Source organism: Helianthus annuus, chromosome 16, assembly GCF_002127325.2.
Source record: "Helianthus annuus cultivar XRQ/B chromosome 16, HanXRQr2.0-SUNRISE, whole genome shotgun sequence".
In the NCBI taxonomy this organism is placed as follows: Eukaryota; Viridiplantae; Streptophyta; class Magnoliopsida; order Asterales; family Asteraceae; genus Helianthus; species Helianthus annuus.
The window spans coordinates 152,931,718-152,953,421 of record NC_035448.2 but is presented as its reverse complement, the minus strand read 5'-3'; the positions used below and the strand labels follow the sequence as shown (position 1 = coordinate 152,953,421).

At 32.7% G+C, this 21,704-nt stretch overlaps 1 protein-coding gene across 1 annotated transcript; it reads left to right on the top strand.

Annotated features, from left to right (window-relative positions):
* The first annotated feature begins 2,122 nt into the window (after positions 1 to 2,122).
* LOC110905934 (GDSL esterase/lipase At5g45670) lies at positions 2,123 to 20,162 on the top strand. Its single transcript, XM_022151338.2, has 5 exons — positions 2,123 to 2,406; positions 17,598 to 17,722; positions 17,797 to 18,030; positions 18,669 to 18,906; positions 19,726 to 20,162. Exons 1-5 carry the CDS (start codon positions 2,157 to 2,159, stop codon positions 19,938 to 19,940), a joined length of 1,062 nt encoding a protein of 353 aa, XP_022007030.1. The 5' UTR covers positions 2,123 to 2,156; the 3' UTR covers positions 19,941 to 20,162.
* Positions 20,163 to 21,704: the final 1,542 nt, after the last annotated feature.

Genomic DNA, 21,704 nt, shown 5'->3' with positions numbered 1-21,704 from the left:
ATCGCGATCCGTGTGCTTTCACAATCCGATCTAAAGAATTAACAGAAGGAAAATAACCGCTTACGGGGTTAGCATCTTCCGTTAATATTTCAACAATGAATTTTCCCGCCCAAATTACCGGCTATAAATACGAGAATAATTCAGGTATGAACCCCAAGTTACACACACTTCGTCAATACTTCTTTTTCTTCATAAACACATACTTATTCTCACGCCGGAGTCTGGTAAAGGAGGGAACCCCCCTTCTCCCCTTGACGAGGCTAACGGTGTTCTGTTTTGCAGTGTTCACCGGAGAAGAAGACCTGTCTCTTAGAATCAAACGAGAGAAAACCACCCTTTTATGCAGAACCTAACCCCCTAGATAATTTGATTCCGGTCATTTATTTAGTGTTTCTTCAACTTTAGTGGACAAATAGTATGAAAAGAAATGGAACAGCTAGACAAATAAGATAAGAGAAAAATTGAACAATAAATTTGTGTGTGCAAAGTATTTTGCTAAATAATATAGAAGAAATTAGAAGTAAACCAGAAGGATTATATGGTACTTAAACCAATGCTCTAAGAAAAGTTTTTTACTTTTAGAAATAGTTTAAGGGAAGAAAACATAAATGTTTATATGCAATAGAGCCTTGTACACATAGCTTTAAAACATATATATATAAATAAAAACATAAAAAAACAAAATAGTGGATGCCAAACGACATCTCCCCATTGCCTTACAAATTTCATCGACCAATCAAAACACCTACAAATTGAATAGCGAAACATTCTCACATACTATATTTGATAAATAATAGAGAGGAAATAATAATAATAATAATAATAATAATAATAATAATAATAATAATAATAATAATAATAATAAATGAAAAAGAGGGTTTGGATGAAAATGACAAAAGAATAAAATATAAATCTAATCTAACCGAAATGCCCTTGAGTTAACTGGCTTTTTTGGATAGAGTTAATGGGTTGGATTAAAATGATAAAAACCCCAAACGTCCGAGACTTAGGGGAGAAAAAAAACTATTTAAGGATAGCTATATCTTTTATGATTTGGTAAGTTAAGAGGGCCTATGAAGTATGAACAATCCACATATACAGGGCAGACATATCTTAAAGGCTACCCCTTGACGCTTTGGTGGTAGTGTAAATTTTAGATCCGGCATTGCACATTAGGGGTGTTCAAAACTATCCATATCCAAAAATCCGATCCGAAATATCCGATATCCGAATCTGAAATATCCGAAAAATTGGATATCCGAAATTTCGGATATCCGAAATTCGGATATCTGAATTTTTCGGATTCGGATTCGGATAGTGATTTTCAAAATTTTCGGACATTTTGGATATCCGAAATATCCGAAAATTTAACTTTCATTTTTTTCGGATATCCGAATATCCGAAAATATCCGAAGTATCCGAAAAATATCCGAAATATCCGAAATATCCGAAAAATATCCGAAAATATCCGAAAAATATCCGAAATATCCGAAAAATATCCGAAAACTTATATTCGGATATCCGAAACTATCTAAAATATCCGTTTCTGAATATGAAAAAAATAATAAAAAATAAAAATTAAATAAAAAGCTGGATTTTCGGATATCCGATTCACTATCCGAATCCGTATCCGAAATTTCGGATATCCGAATTCGGATATCCGAAATTTCGGATACGGATTCGGATAGTGAAATCTGGTATCCGAAAATTTCGGATATCCGAAATTCGGATATCCGAATTTTCTGATATCCGGTTTTAACACCCCTCACATATATGAAGCTTGCAACACGTCAGGTATAATGGAAACTAATATAGGCATTAAAGCGCGAATTGAAAAATAAAATTGGATTACTTTATTTTAGATGGTCTAAGTGGGTGCGCATGTATTGTAGCTAAAGTATATACAAAATGACATGTTTTAACTTGAATTGTTATTGTTGTTGATTTCAAGTTAAGGTATCGGAGCATAACAATACTATGCCTTTAAATACACCAAAATTAGTTTTTCTTTTAGAAGGAATTGATTGTGACAATAAACTACCACGTTTTTAGTTTTCAATAGCTATAGCCTATATTGTCTACATCTAGCTCCTTTCTCGTTCTTTTAAGTGGCTTTCAATTTGCTACATCGTCTATCATTGAACTGGAAAGAACGCATGGCTTGTGACTTTGGTCGACTGCTTTCCGTCTGTATCTTTATATTGTTATCGCACTTGAGAACACCTATAGTCTCTTCCAAACCGCGAGTCCCATGTTACTTCATATTCGGAGACTCGTGGGTGGATAATGGCAACAACAATAAACTCAAGACGAAGTGTAAGGTAAACTACCCACCTTACGGGATTGATTTTCCGGAAGGCGATACAGGCAGGTTTAGCAATGGCCGAACTTCAGCAGATATCATCGGTCTCCTTCTTTCTCTCTCTTGTTTAGTTTTGACAGTTTGCAATGTGTAAAATTTATACTCATCCCTTCCATTGTTATTTGGAGCCTACGTAAATGAACAGCTAGAAACACAAAACACTTGCAGATTAGGCCACTTGGTATACTCTAACATCTATATGTGTTAATCCTAGTTGTACTCTAACATCTATATGTGTTAATCCTAGTTGACATCCGTTAACACTTGTTATACCGCTCCTGAAAGGGTGTTAAGAGGCATTAAAAGCTTCACGTGTTAAGAAGTTGACTAGGAGAGAGAGGGAGAGAATAAAGCATTGCAATTTTTTACACACACACAACATGCTATATATATATATATATATGTGTGTGTGTGTGTGTGTATGTGTGTGTGTGTATTTTAATTAATTTAAGGGGCGTTAATGGGGGTTAAACCATTTCCTTGTCGGGAGGTAAAGTGAAAGAGGGTTAAATAGGTGATGTGACGCCTACGTGTAGTTAAGGGGCGTGAAAGTAAAAACTAATAATAATAACTAGTGGTATCTCTCCGCGCTTCGCAACAGAAATTTGATTGGTTTCGGCTCGGCATGTTTGGTCGTTACATTGTGATATTAAAAGATCATTCACATTACAAAACAAAAGAGGTTTACTTACAATGATTTGATTACACATGTCATGTATAAAAAGTAATAAATTCTTTTTAAAATGGAATTTTTGTATTAAACATACGTATTTGAAAATATTTCAAATAAAGTAAAATAAAATTTAGAAAATAATTAAATAAACATTTAAGGGCAAAGCTTGAGACACATAAGTCATTTCCTTTTTTAATGTTAACTTAATTAAAGTTTCATTTTGAGTTAAAGTGTCATTTTCGTCCTTGTGTTTTGATCGATTATACTACCGGTCCAGGTCATATTTCAAATTTGTGTCATTTTCGTCCTTAACATTCTTGAAACATGGCAGTTTCGTCAAAAAAAATATGAGTTAACTACCATTTTCTTCCCTGTAGTTTGTCCAATTATTCGATTTAATGACACAATTTGGACGAAACTAGCATGTTTCAAAAAGAAATGACACAAATTTGAAATTTGGCCTGGACTGGTATAATTCGACAAACCACAAGGACGAAAATGACAATTAACTCTTTCATTTTTTAATGTCAAAACTACCACTTAGCTGAGCATACAATAGAAGAATCGTAATTATAATGATTTTATTGTCCAATAGTAATGCGAGAACTACCACTTAGCTGAGCATAGTAGCATACAATTGTTTTAAGACAAAAAGATCAAATATAAATATCTTTATCATACAAAACGTACGAATAGGGTGAAAAGGTAAAAACACAGTGGCATTTTCGTAATTATTTACTCATCGAGTAATTATCAAAATTACCCTACAAATGATCTTGCAGGGTAATTTTGTAAAATGTTCTTGTAGCGTAATTTTGTAAAATGTTCTTTTAGGGTAATTTTGATCTTGTAAAGTAATTTTGTAGAGTAATATAATTACTTTACAAATGATCTTGTATGCTAATTTTAATCTTGTAAGATAATTTTGATCTTCTAGGGTAATTTTGTAGAGTATCATAATTACTTTACAAGTGTATTAAAATTACTCTGCAAGTTTTAAAATTACCCTACAAAAACATTTTCAAAATTACCCTACAAGATCATAATTACCCTACAAAATCATTTGTAAAGTAATTTTGATAATTACCCTACAAGAAAATAATTACGAAAAAGTCACCGTGTTTTTTTTTTCATGTCTTTTGTACGTTTTGTACAATAACGGTGTTTGTATGTAAACTTAACTCTTGTTTTAAATGGTATAACTGTAATTATAATGCTTTTATTGTCCAATCATTACACTATTCCTAACATCATTCAAGAATTGTTATAGTATAGATTATAGAATAGAATTGGTAAAAAACTAACAACTAATGGTTGGAACTATATATGCATATGTCGTCCAAACTTGAAAGATAGGGTATTAATTTACATCATAACGAAATTTACAAAACACGACCATTTTCAATTAAAATATGAGTTAAAACAATGATTTGTGTTTTTAAATTATCGACTAGATACTTAATCACCCTTACACCCTCTTGAGGTATTTAACCCGCAAGTACACATCAAACAACCTTTCCGCAATGATAAGTGAGATCACACACCAACAAATTTGAAAACATGTAACGAACTCAAGTTTACAAACCAAATTTCCTAGTTAGGCACCAAAGTAGGCCTACGCCACGCAGTGTAGTAGACGATAGTGGCGGAGCTTGACCAAAAGTTGACGGAAAGTCAGGGGACCCAAAATTTTTTCCTATCGCTATGTTTCGAGTTATATATTTCGAGTCGACTATTCCATTCGGGCCACGTCAAAAAATAAGAACTCCAAATTCTATATTCTATATATCCTTACATTTACAAAGGTGTTGTATAGTAATTTGCTTTCTTGGCGGATTTTTATTATTATTTTTTTGTATGTTTGTTTTGTCTTTTTGTTTTGTTTTTTGATTTTTTTTTGTCTTTTTTTTTGTTTTTGTATATTTAAACCTTTCAATTTTCAGTGGTAACACTTATAACCCGTTAACTTTTTAAGAACTTTGTAATCGAGTTTTATGTGTTTATTTTATGTATATGTTGTATAAATTCAAATTAATTTACGTTTACACGTAAATTTTTCTCAGAAATGAGTTATGTCAAACATAATATGCTTTTATACTTATTAATATATACGTTTTTCGGTTGGTTTACGTTTTGATGCAATTGTTTTTCTTCTTAAAACGAGTCGGGTCAAATATAATACATTTTCTTGCTTATTTTTATGTATGTTTTCAATTGTTCTACGTTTTGACGTAAATTTTGTTCGGAAACGAATTTGGTGAAATATAATACGTTTTCACTAGACGGTATAAATTCGAGTCACTTTACGTTCCGACACCGCTGCAACGCGTCGTAAATGTTTTCTTATGTGCTTATTTTTATGCACGTATTAGTATAAATTCAAGTTGGTCTACGTTTTGACGTAAATTACAATTAGCAAGTTGTGTGAATAGAGTTTTCATCCTATTTGCTTTATTTTTTCTTTCTTGATTTTTTTTTACTTTATTATTATTTTTTTTAGTTTTCTTTATATTTAGTGTTTTAGTTTAAGATTTCTTTTTTATTAAAGTTATATTTAAAATAGAGTTTACAGTTTCATTGACAATTAAATTAAATTAGTTTATTTCGCTGTCCAATTTAAATTTATTTTTATGGTTTTCGGTTGATGTAATACTTGTTTTATATTCTTTTAAGCATATTTCTTTCGGTTTTTATACGGAACTAAAATAGATATCGACCAAAACCCCGCAGCGTCACGCGGGTAATCTTATTAGTTAAACTACATAATCTTCATTCATTCAAATTCATTCAAATGACCATTTCTTATCAGTGTTGTAAAAATCGCGACAAGGCAGAGACTAGTTGGTCAGTAACTGAGTAATTTTTCGTTGATCAGTCCATTAATCGCTAGCTGGGCATAGTCGGACCTAGTCAGCCAGCCAAAAATAGGGAATTCAAGCAAAAAACCTGTATATTCCGGCCAAAACCTCTAAATTCCGGTCAGTTTTCTGACCAAACCATGTGAATTCCAACAATTAATCTTGTACGCTTAAAAAAATGAGTTGCGTAAGAGTTAAAACCTAGCTACTTAAAATATTTACCTCTAAAATTGTGTATACATACATAAAACTTAAAACTACATATAAAAAACCTGATCCGATTAATCACGAGTAATCCTGAGTAGTCGCTAGTCCCCACCTCACCGGCCGACTAGCGACTAGCAAGTTCTCCAACCTTGTTTCTTACACATAAAAAACTAAATATTGTTTAGCAAACAAAAGACCAAAATATTTATAATAATGCGAGATAAATGTTAACTACCTGGAGGAAGAATTACAACTTAGCCCGACGACCTTAAGATTTTTGAATTTATCAATTATGTCTTTTTCTATGTAAATCACCAAGCTATTCGCGAGATAATCATCTCCCTTTTCGGTTGAGTTTAAAACATCTTTTAATTAAGCCAAAATTGATCCCATAAGTTTCATATATATATAAAAACTATTTTCATTTATATAAAAGCATTTTTCAATTAAGCTAAAATAGCCTCGTTTTTCACGTTTTTTTAACTTAATACCAAAATATAAATAATTTTTCTGGACAATAAACTAGGAGGGCCAAGGAATTTTTAGGCAAAATAATTGGTGAGAGCGGACCTATATTTTTTAAAATTCGAATGAAAAACCGAAAATTTTACACTACTAAAGGTTTTTTTTTTGTTCTTCACCATTTTTGTGTCTGAGTGTGACGTTGAGTTTTTTTTTTTTTTTTTTGGTTCTTCACTATTTTTGATGAGCTTGAGTAGAGAGAGAAAAACGAAAGGAGTAGAGAGAGAAAGCAGGTAATTGAAACATAAAAGAACTAGCGTTTAACCCCCGCGTTGCGGGTGCGGGGGTTGTAAAACCATACTTAGTAAGCAAACAACGATCAAAACAAAAAAAATGGTAAAAAACAAATGCAAATTTATACTGTCACGTAACGTAAAACATATACAAAGACAAACATGAACTCATACCGTGAGCTGACTTAAAATGTAGAAAACCTCAAATTTATAGGAAAAGATTTAACATAAAAAACCCAAAAGGAAAAAAAAACTAAACTTTTAGCTGTATAGAACTGTAGTATAAGACCAAAAAAATAATAAATAAAGAAAAAGACAAATACAAAAACCATCCAATTGTCCTCTGTTGTGTGGTTAAACTTAAGATGGAAATTGAATAAATGGCATAGTTGTAAATATGGTTAAAATAAAGGCTTTATTTATTACTGTATATAAGAATCTATCCTAAATGTTATAATACTAGTAAAATAATCTACCCTAAATGTTATAATACTAGTAAAATACCCACGCGTTGCGTGGGAGTTCGGTCGCTATCTCTTTGGTTCACCACAGTATAGATAGAGTACCGACACACGATATTGATACGCTAAAGGCACACGATATAGCAATCGAAAGAGAAGACCCAATAAATAAAGTTGTGCCCATAAGGATGTTAACACATGTTTTACATTAGTCGAAAATCATAAACAAAATATCGGTAACGCTTACGATAATATTGACACAAATACGACGTTTTCTGAGTCATAATCGTCATATATTAGTTTAAATCCAGTGGTATTTATTTTCAATAAGTAATTTTATAATTATATCATTGTTTAAATTAGAGAATTTATTTATGCACATGAAATTATTTTAAAGATAATAACTTCAATACATAATGTATCGGCCGGAACATCGGTCATCACCCCCACCTGCAACAACCGTCGCCAAACCGCCATCATCTCTATCTACTCTCTCTCTCTCTCTCTCTCTCTCTCGCCACCTTTGCTACCACGGCTTGTTACGACATCCTCCGGTTCGCCACCTCTGCTTCCATGGCTTGTTACGATCACCATGAACCACCACTTTGTTTCTCGCGCTCTCTCTCTTTCACCGCCACCTAACATCTAAGATGTTAACAATGGTGGTGGTGTGGTGGTCGGATTTCACACCCCCATAACCAATTGACCACAACTCCTTCTCGACTGCCATAAGCCCATAACCTCGGCGGCTCCATCTCATTTGCGGCCTCTGGCCCCGTCGCGGTTTCAGTCGGAAGATTCACCATCGCCACCACTGCTATAGCGACCGTCAATTACCTATTTATCTTTTAAGTTACCTCTTTTTGTACCTGATGCCCACGTATGCCAAATTCTGACGGATGTAAAAAATTTGAAAACGTGAACCCGACCATGTATATCGTAATGGCCAAATTCGAAAAACAGGACATTTATCGTGATGGTTTCCAATCACAACACTACTTCAAGTTAGTATATCTCCACATAACACTATGTCAAGATAATTTACATTAATCACCAACGAATGTGAGACCCCTCATAAGCATACATCACTCTTACAAGCTAGTAACATACAAGAATATTACAATAATGACATGATCCAATAATAGAAAGCCTCATGGCCCAATTGGAAGATTTAAATGGTTGAATGGCAATTATGTAATTACCTTGAATAAGGGGGCTTCTTTGGTTACTGTAGCCAAGAAGCTACCCTAAATGTTATTATATATATATAATAATAGATAAGATAAGATAAGATAAGATAAGATAAGATAATATAATATAATATAATATAATATAATATAATATAATATAATATAATATAATATAATATAATATAATATAATATAATATAATATAATATAATATAATATAATATAATATAATATAATATAATATAATATAATATAATATAATATAATATAATATAATATAATATAATATAATATAATATAATATAATATAATATAATATAATATAATATAATATAATATAATATAATATAATATAATATAATATAATATAATATAATGCTGAGTTTTTTCCCAAATGGGCGGAGGTGGAAAAATTATTTACCAAAATAGGTGATTTGAAAAGTAATTACAAAAATAGGTGTTTTCCTTATTTACTTATTTTAACTAACTAGGGTTAAGACCCGCCCGCGTTGCGGCGCGGGTACATCGTAAATATTGAATGGATTAGTCCAAACGTTATATGATGCATTAACTATATGAAAACACATATTTCGACGTATCCAGTTAAACTCAGTGTAACCTGTATAAGCATTGTGCTTGGATCAAACGTAAAGTAAATGGAACTCATATCGAACAATCATAACGTATTATATGTGACCCAACTCATACACAGAAAACGTAACAGGTATGAAGGAAAATATGCACATGTAATCGAAAGGGATTAATTAGAGCTTTCGAAAAAAAGGGAGAAAAAAAACCATAATTTGACTCCACTCGGTTCCAAACAAACTTTACGAAACATACATAAAATAAACACGAAAACATATCATTTCCCAAAAAAGTTTACCTCAAAACGTAGAACAACTTGAATTTATACCAAAACGTACGTAAAAATATGCACGTAAAAATAGTTTCTTTAAACGAAAACGTATTATATTTTACCTGACTAGTCTATAAAAAAGTTTACGTCGGAATATAGAACAAATCATATTTATACATACCGGTACATAAAATATGCACACAAAAATTAGTTTTTAAGTAAAGGAAGAATAGGAGTAAACCGAAAGAAAATATTAGTAAAAAATTTAATAGGTTAAAAACGTTCGTAAAACCGTGCCAAGTAGTACCAATGCCACAACGACATCGACTCTCAACATCGTAAAAATAAAATAGATAAAATGGTAAAAATTACACAGAACGAAAAGTAGACTAAAATCGTTGAACCATGCACACCCATTACAGTGTCTTAATGCGAAGAAATTAAGCAGAAACGTAAAATGTAGAAAATAATATCTTAGTTTATCTACGACCCGCCCGTTGCGACGAACTTTACAAAAGGGGAAAAATGGACGCGTTGCGACGGGTCTGTCAAATATGAAAAAAATAGAGCAAAAACGTTGAACCTCACATGCACGCTACGACATGTTAACTCGCAAAATTTAGAACGAAACGTAAAACGAAAAATTTGCAAAAGATAAAAAGTATGGGGGACCAAAGTTGTATATAACAAAGTGTTGTGTTAAATTATAAAAGATGAAAAACTTAGAGTTAAAAGTAAAAAAAAGGGGGATTAAAATGTAAAAGATAAAACTTTTAGGTTGAAAGTGGATAATTAAGTTTTTTTTTTTGAAAAACTCCTCAAGCACAAGTTACAAGTGCTAATGCATCAAAAACTTACTAATTTATATATGGAATAATATATTTATAACTCTTTTCTTTTTATTTATCATTTAGTTAACCAATTATCATTTTTTAGCAATCCACTCACTATAATTTCCTTTCTTCATATTTTTCTTCAATCCAGTAATTATTCGTTTCTTCGTAATCCTTTTATTTTTATGCAAGTAAATTAATCCTTTTAAATTTGACCATCTGAATGTTTAAAAGCAAGTGAACAATATCATCTCCAACTTCTTCTAACACATCATTCACATCATCATTGTTCACGACCGCAAATTGAGACATTTTGTTAAAATTCTCGTTTTGAATCAATTCGGTTACTGCATTAACTTGTTGCATTCTTATTAAAAATATATAACAATTGGTTAATATGAGCTATGAGGTTTTAAAAGAAACAAAAAGCAAATGATGAAAGTGATTAAAAAAAAAGCAAAAAGAAAACAACAGAAACTAACTTTGCTATGGAGATGAAACTAAAAGGCAAAGTAACATAACTCAAAATATAAAACCTGGGAATCGTGGAAGAAAAAACTAAAAGCAAACAACATTAAAAAAATCAAGAAACAAAACATGGACATGGATATGGATGGATGTGGATGCGTGAATCCTTAAAAAAATTAAGATTATTGGTAGAGAAAAAAAAACAAAAAAAGAACCTAATGAAATCCTTGATTGCAAAACTGAAGGGATCGAACAAGAACTAGATGGAGTCTCCCTAATGAAATTGCACTGAAACAAGAATACTGAACGTTGCTAAGCATCGTATGTTTTAACCTAATTTTTATTTACAAAATAAAGATTATTTCCTTTCACCCATTTTGGTAATTATTTTTCAAATCACCTATTTTAGTAAATAATTTTCCTACCTCCACCCATTTGGGAAAAAACTCATATAATGCTTAGGTAACCGAGTAACCTGTGATTTTCTATTTATAATTTAGGCTAAATTGCACTTTTCGTCCTTTATGTTTCAGGGTTTTTGCAGGCGCTGTCCTTTAAGTTTAAAAATTACACTTTATGTCCTTTATGTTTGCAACCTATAACAGGCGGTGTCCTTTATGTTTGTAACCTATAACAGGCGATGTCCTTTATGTTTGCAACCTATAACAGGCGGTGTCCTTTCTCATAAACCCAGAAAGGACACCGCCTGTTATAGGTTGCAAACATAAAGGACATAGAGTGTAATTTTTAAACTTAAAGGACAGCGCCTGCAAAAACTCTGAAACATAAAGGACGAAAAATGCAATTTAGCCTATAATTTATCAAAATACTTAATTTACTTAGCTGGATGACTATACACTCGCACACTATACAGTTTACTTTTAATTATAGGTATACAGTTTACTTATTTGAGTAATTAATTTATTTTATATTTTTCTTATTATAAATCAGCACACATTATGTATAAATGTATATGTTTCTGCGTGTATACATGCATATGAAGTGTTTGTGTGTCTATATATATATATACGAAGAAGTGAAGATGGATCTACAAGCTTTTTTTTTCTTTAAAAACTGTTGTTTATCCCAACCTAACCCAACCCAACCCGAAACCCGTTTCGACCTTAACCCGTTTTAACCCGAACCAAAACAACTCTTTTTTTTAACTAACCCGTTCTATCCTGAACCCTTTTTGACCCATGATCCGACCTGACCCAACCCGACCCGTTTGCCAGGTCTAGGCCGCAAGTGATCAGTTGTCTCGATGGTGGAGCTGCATAAAGCACACGCGGCGGTGAATATGGCCTGAATCGAAAAGGTGCAATAAACGCCTATTGTTTGACCTTTTTTTAATAAATTAACTTTTTTATGAGTAGGCACGTAAATGAACCGAACATTCATGAACTGTTCGTGAACTTGTTTGGCAGGAAGTTTGTTTATATTCGTTTTTTTAATAAACGAACGAACACGAACAAAAAAATTTTGTTCTTTTAATTAAATGAACAAACTTGAACACACCTTGTGTTCGTTTATTTATGTTCGTGAACGTTCGTTTATGTTTGTTCATTTATATTCGTGAATGTTCGTTTAATCTAGTAAATACATAAATATAGTTATATTTATATAAATGTTAGTTTTTCTAACTACTTATATAAATATAACTAATTAGTAATTGAGTTTTCTAGTAATAAAAATGAAATTTTAAAATTTTTCTTAGATCGTAACTGATCATTTACTTGATATTTATATAAAAAACTACTTAATTTTAGTATATATGAACTTTAAGTTAGATATGTTTTCGGATGAACTATAATATATAAAACTTATATGTTTGTGTTCACTAATGTTAAATTGTGTTTGTTTATATTTGATCACTTACGTTCATTTGTGTTCATTTATTTTTGTTTATGTTTATTCAAATATGTTTGGGTAAATTTTTCATGTTTATGTTCGTTTATGTTCATGAACTGTTCATTTAGGCTTTAAACGAATGAACATAAGCGAACACGAAATTGCCTGATTTTTAATGAACGAACACGAACAAAAAAATGTGTTTGATCATATGTTCGTGTTCATGTTCGTGTTTGATTAAAGTTAAATATGCCTATGTTCGTGGTCGTCCAGTTCATTTACACGCCTATTTATGAGTCATTGTTTTTCTATTAAAAGAAACACCGTTTAAGAAAATTATCGTATTGCTATAGTTAAAAAATTTAAGTGCTTTAAAATCCGTGCATATAATGACGCCTAAGACCATGCGTAGTCGTTGGGGTGAATAATGCCCCACCCTTAGGCGTCGTCCGCCACGTGTCGTTATAGTCAGCAATGGGGCGTTATTCACAAAGGGACGTAGTGGTGTAACGCCCAATAATGCCCCGTCAATCTTTACAAAATTATTTAATTAAATAAAACAAAAACCATCAAAAAAATCTTATTGGACAAAGAATATGAAGATGATGGGTGATTGGACAAGCAAATTGGAGCAAGGCGTTGTATATTCCACGCCAAACACAAAAAATCAAAAAACAGCCCATGGGGCCATTTCCGGGCGTTTTTTGGGCGTTGTCGGGCTTCAAAACGCCCCAAAAGGAACGACTACACATGGTCTAAGAATATTGTTACACGGTTGTGTCATAAATATTTTTAGACCATGCATAGTCGTTGGGGTGAATAATGCCCCACCCTTAAAAGTTGTCCGCCACGTGTCGTCATAGTCAACAAAGGGGCGTATTTGTGATAATGCCTAATAATGCCCGTCAATCATTACACAATTATTTAATGAAATAAAACAAAAACCATCAAAAAATCTTACTGGACAAAGAATATGAAGATGATGGGTGATTGGACCAGCAAATTGGAGCAAGGCGTTGTATATTCCACGCCAAACACAAAAAAAAAAAATAAAAAAGAAACGCCCATGAGGGCTGTTTCCAGGCGTTTTCTGGGCGTTGTCGGGCTTCAAAACGCCCCAAAAGGAACGACTACGTATGGTCTTATAGCGATTCATCCCGTTTTGTGAATTTCTGCCCGAATATTTTTATCTAAAAAAATAAAATAAATTGGATGCGTTTACTCTACCCATTTGAAAAAAAGATGCTATTACTATACCCATTGGGACATATGGTGATCCATGGTGCTTATCACGCCTTTAGGCCATAGGGTGTGGCATAACGACACCCCGTCACATCAACATTTTTGGCGTCCCATAGCCCCTCCCCCACCCCATGCCTGCCATACAGGGGGCGCTATGCCCATCTCGCCAGCGTGCTAAAGGACGAAATAGCGGGAGAATGTGGGACCCATTCCTTCTTTTTTGATTTCCTTTTTCTTTTTATTTTTTTATATTATTTAAAAAGGGCTTTAAATCATTGCAAGGGTGTTAAAGGAGAGGGCTTTAAAACCCCTCATATGAGGTGACGTCTACGTGGCGCTGATGTGGTGTGAGAAAACTCCTAGAGGCTTTATACCACACCCTACAACCTTAGACATATAAGCTTTTTTGGACTATACGGAATGTGTGGCTTCAAAATATTGTGTTATGCGACTTGTGAATGGTACCCGTTTTATGAATTTCTACCCGAATATTTTTATCTAAAAAAATAAAATAAATTGGATGTGTTTACTCTACCCATCTGGAAAAAAAAAAGATGTTTTTACTAACCCATTGGGACATATGGCGATATGGTGCTTATCAAGCCTTTAGACATATAAGCTTTTTTAGACTATATGGAATATGGGGCTTCAAAATATTGTGTTATTCGACTTGTGAACGATACTACCCATTTGAAAAAAAGGGATGCTTTTACTATATCCACTAGGACGGATGGCGATCCATGGTGGCTTATCACGCCTTTAGACATATAAGCTTTTTTAGACTATACAGAATGTGGGGCTTCAAAATATTATGTTATGCGACATATGAACGACACGTTAGCACGCGTCAGAAAAGTGACGTGGTGCAAAAACGAGAGAAATGGGACTGGACGTGAAAGAGTGACGTTATTCGACATGTGGCACCTATTTTTTATCATTCAAACATATATAAAATCTATTTAATTTAAAAATACATCAATACTAATTAAACAAATAACATTAACAATAAAACATTACATAACTTAAAAAAAAAATAAAAACATTACGTCACTAAAAAATAAACTAAAAAACACACGAAATAAACTAAAAGAGATTACATAATTAAAATAAAACGTTAAACTTAAATATAATTAAATAGAGAGTAAATTGCCAAAATCGTCCCTAACGTTAAGGATGTTTGCCAGTTTCATCCAAAATGACTTTTTTGTGGCAAACAAACATTCATCTTTGTCATTTTCATCTAAACCACTAACTTATTTATGTTAAGTTGAAGGATATTTGGATGAAACTAGCAAATATAAAACCTGAGGGACGATTTTGGCAATTTACTCAAACTCTTTTTAATTTCCTTTATTTAATTAGTTTTGTCACACTTATATAAAACTGAATATACATGCACTTTTTATAAAAAAAAAAGGTAATAGTTTTTATCACATAATTTTTATAAATTTTCATCCAAACCACTAATTCTGTTTATTTTTTCTGTTAAGGTGAAGAATGTTTTGAATTTTATAAATTAAGACATAAATTAATATCCAGTTTTTTTATATAGATCAGTTTTATAAAGAGAAAACGATATATAAAATAAATATCAATGGTGTGCAACACATAACAATTGATACAACGTTTAATATTTAATCAAGTGTAGGAATAGAAAAAAATTGTAAAACATTATATATTTTTAAATGTGTTGAATACCTAAGAAATATGTTGGCAGAAATAAAATATTTATCTAATTAAGATTGTGAGGGTAACTAACTAATATTTATTCCGAGTTATTTGAGTAAAGAAACTTTTTGTTCATGGCATTATACTTACTATTTGGTGGGTAATTCTATGGTTTGGTAACAATACATTGTTTGATTGGGGGGAGTGGCTTCTGTTTTTTGTTAGGAGTGAATTTAAAAGAGTAGAAGATGAGTTACAAACTTGGTATAGATGATAAAATTTATTTATTTGACATTTTTCAATAAGGTCACTAGCATTTTAGTTTTATAAAATTCATAACTTGAAGTAGATTTTATTTTTATAAAACTGATGTATACAAAAAAAAAATTGGAAATGATTTTTTGTCTTACTTTATAAAATTTAAAAAATTTAAAAAATCCTTCACCTTAATAGAAAAAAGTAACTGAGTTAGTGGTTCGATGAAAATTTATAAAAATTATGTGATAAAAAACTATTAATTTTTTTATAAGAACCGCATGTATATTCTGTTTTATATATGTGACAAAATTAATTAATTAAATAAAAGAAATTAAAAAGAATTTAAGTAAATTGCCAAAATCGTCCCTGAGGTTTTATATTTGGCAGTTTCATCCAAATATCCTTCAGCTTAACAGAAAAAGTAAACTAAGTTAGTGGTTTGGATGAAAATGACAAAAAATGCCAAAGGTGAAGGGCTATTTGGTACAAAAAAAGTCTTTTTGGATGAAACTAGCAAACAGACCTAAAACTCAGGGACGATTGTGGCAATTTACTCTTAAAAAAATTCTAATTATCTCCCACGCCAAAACGTGTTTGAAGTCACGGTTGTAGGCATGCCTGTAGTTGATGAGAGCGACTTGTATGATGTTGTCTTCCGCAAGGTCATCACCTTCATTTTCCACCGCGTTGTGCACCGTATCGAATCTTTCACCATCCAAACGGATAGTCTTAAAACGAGAAGAAATTGCATCCACGGTTCGGGTGGTGTCACCCCTATGAATATGAAATTGTTAGAAAATACTCCAACAAAACAGACCACTCGAGCGATTATGAGGTGTGTAGTGGGTTAACGTCTTGACCCACGATTCACACAATGCGATGTATTCTTCTTCCGTCCATGAAATCGTCTCCAGTTTCTTGGAAAATTTTGAAGTGAAATTGTAAAGAAAGGTGAGAGTAAATTAGATGTGTTGATGAGAGAATTTGTAAAAAAAATGGAAGAAATGGGTTTCTTTAATGTTAATTATTTTTAAAAAGTGATTTTTTTCTAAAAAAAACTTTACCGTTGGCACACAACAACTATAACCCATGCCCACTCAAAATGTGCCATGTCGCCTCCACGCCGGTAGAAAACTTACCACCTCAAGCCCCACGCCGACCTACTCGTTGTTAACCAACCGGTGTGCACGGCGTAATGAAAAATCTCAAAATTTACTCTTTCTAACACTTTAACTAGGGGCAGAGCTAGTGTATTAGAAGAGGTAGCATAGGTTATCCTTTAACCCCGTCTCCGTACCGTTTTCGTAGTGTAAAAAAATAAAGATTCCAGTTTTATATAAAGGATATCCCTGATTCCAAAAAAAAAAAAAAAAAAAAAATTGAGATGCCCCTGGAATTTTGGGCTAGTTCTGCAACTAACTTTAAGCATTACTAACTTCCAGTTAATTACAAATTTGCAGCGCGGTAATATTAAAGATTGAATATATCTGATAAGTGACCAGATTGTTTTTCATGTTTCCTAGTAAAAACACATTGTATTCCGATGTATACACACGCTCTCTCTCTAATGGTGCAAGGTGTATAGTAAAGGTGTTCAATCTCGTCGATGCATCAAAAATTTGTAATAAAATCTTGAATTTTTTTTTTTTTTTTGTAGGAAATTCGTCATAAAAGTGTTGTAATCTGTGACGAAAAAATTGTGTAGGAAATTTCTGTAGGAAATTGTACCTTTTCTAGTAGTGTCTCTATGGTTTAGAGTTCTAATGTTCTATTCTGATGGTAAGCAAATGTGCAGATTTAGAAGTAGATTAAGTAATGGGTGTGTGAGTTAGTCGTTCTAAAAATATAGTGAAAAAAGTAATTATAAAAACTATTGCAATAATAATACTAATTGTGATAAACCACTTTTCAGGTCAACTCCTAGGTTTCAACAAGTTCATTCCCTCATATGCTACTGCACGTAATAAGGACTTCAAAAGAGGTGTAAACTATGGTAGTGGTTGTGCTGGCATTAGAAAAGAATCTGGAAGGCATTTGGTAAAAATTTTATTTGAACACCTTGATTAACATAAAAATGCTGGTATCTTTTGTTGTATTTTATTTTGCTGCAGGGTGATCGGATATTTATGAATAGGCAATTACGTCACCACAAATCAATAGTTTCTAAACTTACTCAATCGAAAAAGAATAGATCACTTCTAAAAAAATGTGTTTACATTGTAAATATTGGAAGCAACGATTACCTTAACAACTTCTTCCTGCATGATATTTACAATACAAGCAACAAGTATACCAAGGATCAATACGCAAAAGTCCTTATGCGACAATTCTCTAAACAACTAAGGGTACATATCTTGTTACTTGTGTTCTCTTTATGTTTGTATTACTAGGGTTGTAAACGAGCCAAGCAACGCGTGAATTACTCGAAATCGACTCGCCTAAAATCTCAAATCGTGCTAAGTTTAAATGTAACTAGGCCTAAAATTCAGCTTGTCTAATAGCTTGAGCTTCACTTATCGAACTTAAGTAGGCTCGCGAGCCTAAAGTACACCATTATTCATATAACTGTTATTTAACATACTAAAAATATATTTATAATACTTTATTATTACTATATATAAAGTTTGGTGTTAAATTTATATTAAAAATAGCTTTATAATTTATATTTATATATTATGTTATATACAAAAATATAACTATATATATACAAACTTATAAATTTTTTTAAATTAATTAATAGATAATGAGCCAAGCTTTAGAAAAATACTCGAAACTAGCTGAGTTGTCATAAGTAAAACGAGCTGAATTCGAGCTTAAGCGGCTTGGTCTAGTTCGTTCACACTCCCTAATTGTAATATTACCTGAATTTCATTGATATGGGTTCACTCATTCTCATTTCGTTTGTCAAAAGTTACACATTCTGTCAATTTCCTTTTATTGACCATATAAAACCGTAAGTTTCTAAAACGTAGATAAATGACAGACTTTATACCGTTTGGGAGGTAGAAAGATTGTTGTGTTTGGTCTGGCTGAAATGGGGTGCACCCCAGCTTTGATGTACAAGTTTGGCACCAATGGGAAACCATGTGTAGCGTCAATCAATGACGCCGTACGGTTATTCAATGATCGGCTTACGTCTCTTGTTGATGAGCTCAACAAAAAGAACTCAGATGCAAGATTCACGTTCATCAACCTTGCAAGCATTTTATCACCACTAGGAGGTAAACAATGAACAAGAAATGATGTTTAGGCCATGTGACATTGCTTGGCTGTAGAATATTTTAATTTCAAGCGGTTTAAGAGCACTCACAATGGAATCCTTATCCCCTTTCCCATATCTAAATTTTAAGGAAACTATGAGATTTTGTTTACTTTCACTCCTACATTGAAGTCTCCATCCCCACACCCCAAATTACAGGGAAAACTATAGATCGAAAGCCCCCATATTTTGGGGCTTCACTATTCATTCCCTATCCTATACATTAATACGGTTATGATTGGAAAAGGGTATCATTTACGAATATATATGGTCGGATTGGGGGGGGGGGGATTTTTAAAATAAGTGAACAGATTTTATGGATCAACGTGTATTTTAGTTAAATTATATGGATGAGGATTCCATTGTGAATGCTCCATTGGAAGAATTTTGTAAGTGTTTTGGTTCTTAGGGAGTTCGCTACTTAACGTACGTAGCAAACTCTAAATTAATCTGAGCAAAGTTCTCAAAGAAGTTGACATGCACTCCCAGATATTCAAGTTAGCGCATTTGACTAGCGAAATCCAGTTAAGTCGGATCATGTAACGGACTCCTTAGAAACCAAAATAAGTTCAAAAATCTTGTAGAAATGCTTATGGTTTTGCTAGACTGCCTAAAATTCTTTTTTTTTTTAAAGATAAAAATCTTTGATTGTACTTAGTGACACAATCAAGGCATCAAGTGTAGGAATGATACAGTTATCAACATTTATGATTATTTAGCAGTAATGCATGATACTACCAAGGTTCATTTACTATTATATGATTCGTTTGGAAACTTTCAGATGTACCCTTGCTAAGTGCTCCTTGTTGCCGTATAAGGAAAGATTGGCAATGCGTTCCAAGCTCGGCTCCTTGCCCTCTTCGGAATTTGTCTATTTTCTTTGACGGTATCCACCAAACAGAAATTTGTAATATCCTGGTTGCAAGAAGATCATATAATGCTTCCTCTCGGACAGACGCTTATCCATATGATATAAGGCATTTGGCTGAACTTTAGCAATGAACTACATGGTACACATTTCAGTGCAAAGATGTTGAAAAGACGAAGTGTTGCGACGCATTACTGTGTATTTACGCTATAAAATTGGGTGTTTTCTAGTTGATCAATATTCATCAATCTTTCTCCAACATTCTTTTAGAAAGCTGTTAAAATTTATGAGGTTAAGTATCTCATGATGAAAACAATGTAGACATTCTTGAGGTTATTATTATTTATTGTTCCTGCCTCTGACATCCAGATTTTGCTTTGAAGGCTGATGACTGCTTGTTACCTCCAAGGCAAGATGTTCATTTTTGGATATCTCATCGGATTATAAAAACATTTTTTTTACTGCCAATAAAAAAACTTGTAATAAAAACCAAGCAAATTAACTAGCAAGGTACTAGTTTACCAAAAAGGACTGTCCCCAAAAAATGAAGTTCTAATCCCTCACATCCTAAAGTACGAGGGTTGTTCTGTAATTAGTAGATAGTTAGTTTATGTTATATTTAGATTAGTTAGTAAGTGCGAGGACCGGATGTGACAAAGTGAAAGATTGAAACCTACATCTGAAGGGATCGACATCCCCTACGGGCGTGACTCTTCAGAAAGGGCGGCAATCATCAAGAAGACGCGACACTTCATCATCAGACACATCGATTCTTGAGGAGACGCAACCATTCATCGCACCTATTCATTTGGTATATATAGGGTTCATGTATGTCAATTGTATTCAATCACTTTCATTTAATAAAAGCAAGTTTATTGTTCTTTTGATTCTCAATTCTTCATATTCAAAACCTGTGATTCACATTTTCGATTACCAACAGTGATATCAGACCACAGTGTTTCAAATCTGGAAGAAGAAGCCGATTGAAACAGAGCACGGTTAATCGATTTGAAGAAGGCCACAAGTTCGAAATCAAATCTGCAGGAACAAGGAGTGTTGTTTCTTTGCAATCATCGGTTAGTAGGAATTATCACAACCAGGTTCTCGTTTTAAGATTCTGATTTCGTTTGAGTCACAAAGAAATCAAGTTTTATACTTCGAAAGGGGATCATACTAGAATGTTTTAGAATAAAGCAAGTCAAAATCAAACCATAAACGTATAGCAAGAAATCGAACCTGTATAGGTTCATAGCAAGTCAAACCGATTCTTGGTTCAAATAGCAAGTTCCGAACCGGTTGGTTCAAAATAACAAGTAGCACATTAAATCATCACGATTCAATCTAGCAAGAAACGACCATTCTCGTTCAAAGCAAGAAAAAAAACAAGTACAGAGGGTCGATCAAATTAAGTTTGGATAGTTTTTGATCAAATTCGCAATAGCAAGTTAGCAAGAATCTGATCAGCGAGTCGGTCAGAACCTGATTAGCAAGTGGGTCAGGGTACATAAAAATCTGATTAGCAAATCGGTCAGAAACGCAAGAATCTGATTAGCAAGTTGGCCAGACACAAGTACTAGGTAAGAAATTTGATCTACTTGGTCAAGAAAGAGATCATCCGATCACAAGAAAGATAGGCATGACAGAAAAAGAAGGAAGTGCATCAACGTCACTCCACGAGCAAGGGAATGTATCTCTTCAATGCCCAAAATTGAAAGAGGCGAATTACACCCAATGGGCAGTTATGATGGAAACAATCTTAAAGGCATATAGTCTTTGGGAAACAGTTGTTTCAATGGAAGTGATAAACGAAAAGAAGGCGCATACAACGAAAGCAATTATTTTCCAAACGCTACCAGAAGATGTTTTGATGCAGGTTGCGCAATATGGAAAAG

Excerpts from the sequence above, each read along its gene's own strand:
- LOC110905934 (XM_022151338.2), top strand. The coding sequence starts at position 2,157 with ATGGCTTGTGACTTTGGTCGACTGCTTTCCGTCTGTATCTTTATATTG. Across the intron at positions 17,723-17,796 it reads AAGAATCTGGAAGGCATTTG|GGTGATCGGATATTTATGAA; the intron begins GTAAAAATTTTA and ends ATTTTGCTGCAG. Across the intron at positions 18,031-18,668 it reads AATTCTCTAAACAACTAAGG|ACTTTATACCGTTTGGGAGG; the intron begins GTACATATCTTG and ends GATAAATGACAG.